Source organism: Akebia trifoliata, chromosome 10 (assembly GCF_017979445.1).
Source record: "Akebia trifoliata isolate Shusen 1 chromosome 10, ASM1797944v1, whole genome shotgun sequence".
In the NCBI taxonomy this organism is placed as follows: domain Eukaryota; kingdom Viridiplantae; phylum Streptophyta; class Magnoliopsida; order Ranunculales; family Lardizabalaceae; genus Akebia; species Akebia trifoliata.
Window position 1 is genome coordinate 1,797,040 of NC_141384.1, and position 10,889 is coordinate 1,807,928.

A 10,889-nucleotide genomic window follows, 5' to 3' on the forward strand; every position below is an offset into this window, starting at 1 on the left:
TGACTTTGAAAATTCTTATAAATCCAACCTGAATAGACATAAGAGAAGATGGAAAATAATTCATAAGCATAACGTGAATTTGTTATTTTTCATAATTTAAAAAAGAAGTAATATTTTTCTTCTAAAAATATTACATGCATATGAGAAGGAAAACGAGGCCGCAACACAGAGAGCAATTGCATCAGCTTCTCTAAATGCCCGTCAACAAATTGCAAATGGAGAATTATACCCAAAGAAAAAAGAGGTCGAAGGACTAATGGTGTTGTTGGCCCAAGCCCAAGGCATATATTTAAGAACATTTCTAGAGGCAATGGGAGGTAATTACAATACTATAAGATACCATATGATGATTAACAATGGAATGTTTCAAGAAATTGACGCCTAAGCCATGCGAGGATTACAAACAAAAATCAGCATTTGGAGTAATGGTAGTACTGGGGGCAAGGTGGATGAATGGTGGAGCGTCGGTTCAGCCATGAAAGCGATTGATGGTTGTGATTTTGTTTTGTTTAATTTTATCTAAGCAATAATTAATTCAATTTTGTATGATTATAGGCTTCGAACATCACAAATCTTTCTTTAAATGTGATTGATATTATACGTACTATTTCACTTGCATTAATATTTTTTATATGATTTCAAAAATGATTTGAGAATGAGATGAAGAGTTAGTTTGTAAATGAGATGATACTCTTACATCAACTACGTCATCATCGTGTCAGTTTATCATTAGTTTTGCAAAAATCCTAAAGATATTTTTTAAAATTACCCAACCTTAAATAAAGGGTTATGATAATTTAACTCACTTTTTTGTACACTCCCATCATAGAACCGTAAATCCTTTGCTTTAGGATACACATTGATAAATCTTTATGATTATGTGAAAGGAACGGATAAAAAACGTTAAAAAAAAAAAAAAAAAAATGAGTCAAATTACTAGAACTCTTAAATAATTGATGTTGTTGTATAACATATAAAAACAATTGCTTCACTTATGGTATGATATTTTACAAGAAGATCAAGAGAAACCATTATACGATAGGTTCCTCAACTATTACTTATTACATTCCAATTAAAATAAAAGAAGTTAAATTTAAAGGTTGAGAATAAGTAAAGTTGGGCTGTCAATAGAAATACACTCTCTCTTATAGATTTTTATTTGTTAGATTTAAGATTTTACATGGGACATAATCCTAATTGTAAGTTGTTTCAGTGTGTTATAACGCTTTGTAACGTTGAAATAATTAGTTAAACCAAACTTTTATAATGTTTAAATGGTTGGTTTTAATCTTTAAATAGAATGTGATAAATAATTTAAGAAACTGGGTTGTCATAAGTAAAAGTTGGGGTGCCAATAGCAGCTCTAATTTTTCTGGAATCGGCTAATCTGATGGATCAAACCGTCTAGACCGAGCCGGACCAGATCGACTCAACTGAACCGTCAACGCTTTCAATGTTTAACTTGACAAGAAAACTTACAGTACCTGAAAAAAACTGAAAGTTTCTTCTTCGATGGCAACAAAATCATAAAAAACAAAACCCTAAAACGAAGATGGAAACCAAAACCCTAACCCTAGCTCCTAGTTTCAATATTTTCTCTACAACTAGAATCTCCCAAAGAAGCATAGTTTTCTACCAGATATCAGTCTTCCTCGTCACGTTCTTGGCCTACGCATCGTTCCACGCTTCTCGAAAACCTCCAAGCATTGTTAAAAGCGTTCTTAGCTCCGAAATTCAATCAAACGAGTCAAAATTTTCTGAATTAGGTCGAAATTCGAGCGAAATTGGTGTTGGTTGGGCTCCTTTTGATGGAGAACTTGGGAATCACAGATTGGGAGAACTTGATCTTGCTTTTCTTTCTGCGTATGCGATCGGTATGTATTTTGCTGGCCATGTTGGTGATCGAATGGATCTTCGGATTTTTCTAAGTTTTGGAATGTTAGGTAGTGGAATTACTACTATAGCTTTTGGTTTGGGATTTTGGTGGAAAATTCATAAATTAGGGTTTTTTTTAGTGGTTCAGATATTTAGTGGATTGTTTCAATCGATTGGATGGCCTTGTGTGGTTGCAATTGTTGGGAATTGGTTTGGGAAATCAAAGAGAGGGTTAATAATGGGGATCTGGAATTCGCAAACTTCAGTCGGGAATATCATCGGTTCTATTCTTGCGTCGTCTGTGTTGGAATTCGGTTGGGGTTGGTCATTTGTTTTTCCTGGAATTTTGATTATTTTGATTGGAATTTTGGTTTTCGTTTTCTTGATTGTGAATCCGAAAGACATTGGGTTCGAAGCTCCTGGAATGGAGATTGAGATGGATTCTCAAGATGAATTTACTGAAAATTCGGGAAAAGTCGGAGATGGGGACGAAGATGAAGTTGGTCTTCTTGAATCCAGGCCTTCGGATTCAATGCTTGCAATTGGATTTCTTGAGGCATGGAGATTACCGGGCGTAGCACCATATGCTTTCTGCCTATTTTTCTCTAAGCTTGTGGCATACACTTTCCTGTATTGGTTGCCCTTCTACATAAGGCATACAGGTAGCTATCATTGTAAAAAAAAAAATCTAGTTTTCGAATTTAATTCTCGTAAATTACTTTTTGTTTGATTGCAATAACGTGAGTATTCACTTGGGCTTTGTTTTGTTTTGGAATTGAAGCTGTTGCTGGTGTGCATTTATCTCACAAAACTGCGGGAATCCTTTCGACAATATTTGATGTCGGGGGAGTGGTTGGTGGAATTTTAACGGGTTACATTTCTGATAAAATTGAAGCTCGCGCTGTTACTTCAATTATATTCTTTTTGTTCTCGATTCCCACCCTTATTTTATATCGAATTTATGGTAGTGTTTCCAATAACATGAACATTGGGTTGATGTTTCTATCTGGATTGTTTGTAAATGGCCCCTACTCACTTATTACAACAGCTGTTTCCGCTGATCTTGCTACACAAAGCGCGATCAAAGGGAATTCCCGAGCTTTGTCTACTGTTAGTGGCATTATAGATGGTACTGGTTCTATTGGGGCAGCTTTGGGTCCCCTACTAACTGGATATATTTCGACTACAGGATGGAATAGTGTCTTTGCGATGCTTATTCTTTCAATTTTTCTTGCGGGTTTGTTCTTGATTCACCTTGCAAAAGCTGAGATAATTAGCAAGATGAGTGCCAGAAAATGGTTTTGGCGCAATTAGCAAGATTAGTGATGGAAACCATGTAGCTCGGCTATTAGTCATGTATGCTTTTTTGTTCCTCATTCTTTATACTTATTTTACCTCTTTGATTACACAAATACAAATACATGTAGTGCTGCAATACATTTGTTCATTATTTCTCACTTTTTCTTTGTTTAAATTGTGTAGTGATCCTTATTTTGACTTTTTTTTTTTATTTTTATTTTTTACATTTATATGTGTGTGTGTGTGTGTGTGTGTGTGTGTGTGCATGCGTGCGTATGTACACACGTCCAGGCATGTGTGTATATGGATGTGTGTGTTGTGCTTGCATTCATACATACGCATGTGCAGGCATACGTACTAACGTGCGCACATGCGTTTATATGTAGGCTCATGTAAGTGTACTCATATGTTCACACACAATCTCGACCATGTATATATGAGACCCAACGGAATATATTCTCGGGATACATCTTTTATCCCAACTGTTGGATCTCACATATACACAGTCGGGATATTGTGTGAACATATGAGTTCACCTTTCATGAGTCTACGGATCCCGACCCAATCTTACATTTCACAAGGAGTACCAAATCTTCTCTGTCAATTCATGACTCCTCATTTCTCCTATTGTATCGTTTTTGCATTGCTAGAGTACTTGCAATTGTAATCAATTAAAAAGAAAAAGTGCGAAAATAATAGATCATTTATTTGTTAAGGATGAGCCTAGTGTTGAATATGATTCTGCCCTAATGATTTGGTTCTCAGTGTCAAACCGACTCTAATTCACTAGTGCAGATATTTGGGTTTGTCAAAGACAAGGAGACAGGTGATTGTAAGCACTTATTCAACAGATGGAGCTGTCTGACTTTTCATTATGGAATATCATTATTAGCGACTCATATGTTGATGGGTTTGACTGGGTTTCTCGTTATGAATCGAATATCTTTGGCCACTGCACTTCATAATCAAAAAATATATTTGGTCATCACTGTATTTCAAATACAAAATCTACTGAGAGACCTAGCTTTGATTCTTTCTCATGACATTGGGTATTGGACTATGTCCTGGAAGAATTCTTAGGCTGGACCATTGAATGGTCGGTCCTTCCCGACTTGCATGCCAAGCGTAGGGAAATTAGAGCAGTGGACTGATCACTTGAGATGAAGCTGCTTCTTAGAATAGAGCCATGATTTTCTAACTAAGTATTTTCACTCAGTCTGATGTGGCAAGGGTACAGAATCGTTGAGCGGTTTTTTTGGGATACACAAGAAATCGATCAATGGTTTTATGCCTTTGCCATTGCCATGTCAGACAGAATGAAAACACTCGACTCAGAATATCATTAGTCTTCAGAATAATGCTGAAGTGACCTGACCTCATTTCACACTTTTTTTATGGAAGTTTGTAGGAATCACGTATGTTTTTCATTGAGATAAGAGAGAATAGAATCATTAAGCTTTAAAATAGAGCCATGATTTTCTAACTCAAGTATTTTCACTCGGTCTAATGTGGCAAGGGTACAGAATCGTTGAGCGGTTTTTTTGGGATACACAAGAAATCGATCAATGGTTTTATGCCTTTGCCATGTCAAACAGGATGAAAACACTCGACTCAGAATATCATTAGCCTTCAGAATAATGCTGAAGTGACTTGACCTCATTTCACACTTTTCTCATGGAAGTTTGTAGGAATCACGTATGTTTTTCATGGAGATAAGAGATAATAGAATCATTAAGCTTTAAAATAGTATTAAAAAAATTATTAAAGAAAAAATATAAACCAATATATTAACTCCAATAACAAATAACCAACTTACATAAACAAAAGTATAAGAAAAAAAAATACAACTCAAAAGAAACTAACGAACTATAAATCCCAGTAATACCCCCCTAGCTGCCAATATCTCTATTTGGAACCACAACCAACAATAACTGAAAAAATAAACCAAAACTACTTCCAAGTTCTAAGTTCCAACTGTTATGTGAAGCAAAACTATTACATTTTTCCATCCGAAATGGATTTTCCTTTGATGATAAAATTTGTTCCTCACGAAGATGTAAAAAAACAGAGCAACCCATCGACAGTAATAACGTTCAGATTCGTCTTGGATTATTTTTTGAAGAAAAATGAAGGAAATGGGAGATCACTTGGAGATGGAGAGAGATTATAAGTTGATGATCCAGTAAAAAAATTGTCTCTTATGATGAGTTCTTTTTCTAACTCTTCTCCTCTCTTTAGGATCCTAACCTCACCCATTTTGTAATTCCTCCTTGGACATTTCTCGACCATCATTTTGTTTCGATGATCTTTTTTGTAGCTCTCGCGTTTTGGGATTGGGTTCAGACCTTTTTCGTTGTGACCCTTCTTCGGGTTTTGTTTGTCGAAGTCGACGTTGTTGTTGTCCTTAATGATGAGGAAGTCTTGAAGCAATTGTCCACGCTTGAGGATTGTAACCTGACCCATGGAGTAGTTTCTCCTTGGACATTTCACAACCACCCTTTCTTTACTTGGTTTCCTTCCATTAAAGCAGCAGAATTGAGAGCTACTAAGAACAACAGTAGCCATTGATGATGAATAGTGTGTGTGTGTGTGTGAGAGAGAGAGAGAGAGAGAGAGAGAGATTTAGAGGTTGATGAGTGTGGAAATGAAGATGTTTGTGGGAAATGGTGAGGTCTGCTATTTATATTACTAACTATCACAAACAAATCCTTCTCACACCGTAACTATGAATGCGAATGTGAATCTAACGGTACAGATTAGAAGTTTCTAATCCGAACAGCAAGTTATATTATCTTCTTAGTAGGAGTCCGAGTTCAATTCGAACAAGGATTAACTATTAAACGGATGAACTTGCTTTTTTATTTGTACTAGAGTTTGATGTAAGTTTTTTAAGGGAAAATTACGTAAAGGACCCTTGTCGAAGGGTTTCTTTCTAAATAATCCCTAAGTTTAACAAACTTTTCTTTCTTAATGGTCCCTTGTACTGTCAAATTCATAATTTTTACTATCGAACTCGACATTTTTTAATTAGTGTTAAGTTCATAATTTTTAGTATTGAACTCGATGCTTTTTACTGTAGAGTTCATCACTTTTTATTTACTATCCTGTCGAGCTCGATGCTTTTTAAATTATTGTCGAATTTATCATTTTTTAAAATAAAAAGTGGTGAACTCAATTATTGTCGAATTTATCCTCACGTGTCGATTTAGGGTCCTAGAGTACCAAGTAAAGTTGCTTTCTTTACTTGGACGGTGTCCTTAGGAAGAATTCAAACGGTGGATTTTCTGATGCGTCATGGTTTGTGCGAGGCGAGTTGCTGTGTGCTATGTATGAACAATGGAGAATCTTCGGATCATCTTCTTCTTCATTGTAAGTTTGCGCATGGCATATGGACACACTTTTTGAACTTGTATGGAGTTATATCCTGTCTACCACAAACATTAAAAGAACTCTTCAATTGTTGGTCTTCAATTGCTATTCGTTTGGTGGTACAAAGAGATTGTTGTGGAGTATTACACCATTTGCAATCTGTTGGGGAGTGTGGCTTGAGAGAAATAGGCGTATATTCGAGGGGAAGCAGAAAAATTGTAGAGATACAATTATATCCATTGTGGGTCTTATCTTTTTCTGGTCCAAAGTATTCAAAGAGTTTAGGAGAGTTTTCTTCAAGGATTTTATTTTTAATTGGAATGGGATTTGTTGTATTCCTTATGAATAGTCCTCCGATGTAAGGTCTTGCTAGGTCGGTCATCTCGACTGGCCTAGTTTTGTTTATGAATGAATTGCTACTTATCAAAAAAAAAATAAGACCCACCCATTTTTAATTTTCAAGTTTTTTGACTAAAATACATGAAAAGATCGACTAAAAACTTAAAATAATGACTTGTTTAAATGATTTCAACCTAAAAAAATCATTATTAATCAATTTTCATCCAAAAATTAAGAAGAAAAAAAAAAGTGAAAAATCTTTATTTTTTTACATACATCTTCAAAATGTTTGAAATTTTTTTTGAAAATGGCTTCTTCTTCTTTCTTAAATCCTTTATGATAGAATGGAGTTTCTAAAACTCAATTAAGGTATCAAAAATCCAAATTTTGGATGAAAACAGTACGTTCAAATAATTAAGGCATCCAATCGTGAGAAAAAATTTAAATCCAACAATTAAAAATCTCTTTTTTCAATTACGTTTTTTTTAAGAGTTTATAAAATTTTATGCTTTACATACAAGTGGCACCAATGGTGTATTTGGGTGCCACATTGACATGTGGTGCATAGAGAGGGCAGTCCATATAACTCCTTCTCTTTAATTATTTAATATATGAAATACATTTGTTATATTTAAAAAAAATATTTTTATATTTTAATTTATCCGATGTTTTTCTCACTTCATCAACTTTTGTCAACTTTTTTTCCAAGCTTTCTATCACTAAATTATTTCTGAACCCCAACTTTGTCACCATGCTTCCATCGAGTGTTGAGAGCAGTGTCGTAGGCAGTCAACGTAGGATTTTTCATAAAAATACAATCAACTTTATTACTAACTGATAGTTTTTTATAATTGATTCTTGGTCGTTAATTTTTTTAACTAGGGTGACTTCTAGTATAACTTATGAAACTAATTTAACTAATAATATATATTGTGAAAATCATGAGGTTATTAAACTTGATTGAATGGGCCACAATGCATTTTCAAAGGCAGTTTATACCGTACTTTTATGTTAATGAGACAAGCAAATAAATTTTATGAGAAAATTTTTATGGTGAGTGTCATACACAGATTTCTTAGAGATAAGTATTGATTTTCTTGGGATTAATAAAAAACACTGCTCATTTTATTTTTTACCATTTTTGATTTAAAAAAACTAAGTTTCAAAAATGTTAAAACAATGTGTTCAGAATTAATTTGAATAATGCACCATTTTAATAATTAATCAATTTTCAATGTATATTTTGATAAATTAACCTAATATCACTCACATACTTATACAAAGATATGTGACATACGGAGACGAACATAATACAAATCTGAATTTATTATTATTAGATAAAGTTATTAAACAAAAACAAATCAAACAAAATCACAACCAACTTACAGAACATAACATAGATCTTATTAATACAAATATGTGTACCAACATTTCAATTAGTATTTGAGTCAGTCAATGTGCCCATCCATGCTGGTGGAAGCATCCCTGTTTGTTCATGAACAGTCTTAAACAATGGTGGCAACATCCTATAGACCCCGGCAACCTCTTTCATGGCCGAACCAACGCTCCCCCCTTCATCGACCTTCTCCCCACTACTACCATTACTCCAAATGCTGATTTTCGGTTGTAATCCCCTCACAGCTTCAGCGTTAATCTTCGCAATTTCTTGAAACATTCCATTATTAATCATCATATAGTCCCTTACTGCATTATAATTACCTCCCATTGCTTCTAGAAGTGTCCGTAAATATACACCTTGGGCTTGGGCCAACACCATTAGTCCTTCGGCCTCTTTCTTCTTCGCGTACAATTCTCCGTCTGCAATTTGTAGACGAGCGTATAGAGATGCCGATGCAATTGCTCTTTGTGCTGCGGCCTCATTTTCCTTCTCATATAGCTCTGCTTCTGCTGCCTTTTGTTTGCTATAGAGCTCCCAATTTGCCTCTTGTACCTATATGTTCATGAATTAATGGTAAGGAAAATGTTCATCTTTTTAAATGATGAAGAAAAACAAATTCATGTGTGATGCTTTGGGTTTTTCTTTTTTTCTTTGATTCTTATATGCATTTATCTTAGAGAGTTGTTGTTGGTACCCGAACTTTTACTTATTACACCCCAATTAAAAATAAAGATGAATAATCAATAAGATATAGAAGTTGGGGTACTTATAGAAACTCTCTCGTTTTCTTTTCTACTAGATTCATATTATTTGTATATGAGCATACTTTGTAATTGTAAACCACTACTGAAATTGTTTCCTGAAGAGTGTGTTTTAATGTTTAATTGGAATGGTAAATAATTTAAGAAATTAAGATATAATAAGTAAAAATTAAGAGTCGTCATAATATAATATATAAATGGGACATAATTGATTGATTCATTACGAGTCATATAGCGTACCAAATTGGATTTGTATCAGAACCCAAATCAATGATCCACAATCAAAATTATTGGATCGGAATTCGGGTCTAATCCGATCCATTGACAGTACTATTCAGCTTTTCGTTGCATCTGAGAAAAGTCAATGTAAAGTGTAAAGTGCAAACATACCTTGGTTTCATACTCCACACTTGCTTTACTCAGTAACTCAGCCTTAAGCTTCTCCGTCCGAGTCAACGCGTTCATCCTCTCAACCTCCCTCTGCAACTCAGCCTCTCGAATCGCCACCGCTTTCGCTGCCTCCACCTCCGCCAACTGCGATTGTTGGGTCCATCCAGCTTTCTTCATTGCCAACTCAGCATTCGCTTCTGCCACATCAGCTTCTCTCTGATTCTCAAATATCTTCACTTCTGTCTTCACCTTAATCTCTTCTTTCTTCCCTTCACCTTGTCTTTGTGTCGATATCACCTTAGTCTCCGCATCGATCTTCGCAGCATTCTGTAACGTTTGTCCTTCTCGAAGCTTCGATCCAATCTCACCTTTCATCCTCGCTTCCGCTACATCAATCTTAGCTTGATTGGCTGCCTCCATCTGTGTTTTCTGACCCAAATACGAGAAGTACTCATGACCGGGCACGTCGACAAGTTGCTTAACATTCGCGTTATATATTAACAACCCAAATTGATTTAGTTCAAGTTGAACTTTCTCAAACACTTCTTGTTTAAAATCTTTAGTACCTTTAAAGACTTCTTCCATAGTCATCGATGCGGCAAGAACACGGGTTTCGCCTTCGATGATACCTTGAACGAGTTCTTTAACATGGTTAGAGAGCTTGTCATGAGGTGAGATGAGTTTGGCATATTTAAGGAGACTTGATTCATCATCGATACGAGGACCGATGGTGAAGACGGCTGGGAGGACGAAAGGGAGTTTTTCGGCACTCATGGCTTGAACTTCGAAGGTGTAGTTTACGGGTGAGACGTCGAAGACAGTGCATGATTGGCCTGGGAGAATCCATGCTTTCTTTGATAGTTTGATGTCGTCTATGCCGAAACCAGTTATTACTAGAAACTCAGATGGGCTTGCAATCCTATACATGGCTATGTATGTGTCTCTAAGGTTTACAACTTTAGATTTGTGTGATATGTGTGTGGTTTTAGAGTTGGTTTTTATAGAAGGATGTTTATGTGTTTAAGGAAGTTTATTGATATTGGCGTCGTATTTACTTTGGAGTTTCTTGAGGATTGACTTTCTTTCTTGTCTTTGAGATAAGCTGTCAACAGGAAGAGGAAGAGAAAGAGAAAGAGAGAGATTCTATTGGCACGCCAGTTTTTACTTACACACAACATTCCTTTAAAAAATTCAACGGATTTTTTATGTTGGTGTGCTATAAGTAAAAGTTGGTTTGATAATATAAGATCTCAAGCTAAATGTCATACAAACTTTTTTTTTTATTTATTATTTTTTTAAATGCTCAAGTGACTGCAAAAGACATTATGCTGATGTGGATGTGATATGTTTTCCTCGAGATATAAGCGAAAAGAATCGCCATCTACGCAGTGGTGAAGCGCGAGTGTCCTGCACAGTTAACCCAAACCCATCATCATCCACTACCCAAAAATCCTTTC

The 10,889-nt window shown here is 35.3% G+C and overlaps 2 protein-coding genes across 2 annotated transcripts; one reads left to right on the forward strand and one right to left on the reverse strand.

The window, feature by feature from the left end:
• The first annotated feature begins 1,471 nt into the window (after positions 1–1,471).
• On the forward strand, positions 1,472–3,398 carry G3PP5 (Major facilitator superfamily protein). Its single transcript, XM_086456708.1, has 2 exons — positions 1,472–2,537; positions 2,657–3,398. The coding sequence occupies exons 1-2, from the start codon at positions 1,553–1,555 to the stop codon at positions 3,187–3,189; spliced, it is 1,518 nt and encodes a 505-aa protein (XP_086312834.1). The 5' UTR covers positions 1,472–1,552; the 3' UTR covers positions 3,190–3,398.
• Positions 3,399–8,190: 4,792 nt separating this feature from the next.
• Positions 8,191–10,512, reverse strand: LOC147392664 (flotillin-like protein 4). Its single transcript, XM_086454914.1, has 2 exons — positions 9,433–10,512; positions 8,191–8,833 (listed from the first exon to the last, which is right to left on the reverse strand). The coding sequence occupies exons 1-2, from the start codon at positions 10,357–10,359 to the stop codon at positions 8,315–8,317; spliced, it is 1,446 nt and encodes a 481-aa protein (XP_086311040.1). The 5' UTR covers positions 10,360–10,512; the 3' UTR covers positions 8,191–8,314.
• Between the last annotated feature and the right edge of the window lie 377 nt (positions 10,513–10,889).

Bases quoted from the DNA above. Each gene is read 5' to 3' on its own strand.
- LOC147392664 (XM_086454914.1), bottom strand. From the start codon at position 10,359: ATGTATAGGATTGCAAGCCCATCTGAGTTTCTAGTAATAACTGGTTTC. The intron at 8,834-9,432 runs GTATGTTTGCAC...ATGAACATATAG, and splicing joins GTGTGGAGTATGAAACCAAG to GTACAAGAGGCAAATTGGGA.
- G3PP5 (XM_086456708.1), top strand. From the start codon at position 1,553: ATGGAAACCAAAACCCTAACCCTAGCTCCTAGTTTCAATATTTTCTCT. The intron at 2,538-2,656 runs GTAGCTATCATT...TTGGAATTGAAG, and splicing joins CTTCTACATAAGGCATACAG to CTGTTGCTGGTGTGCATTTA.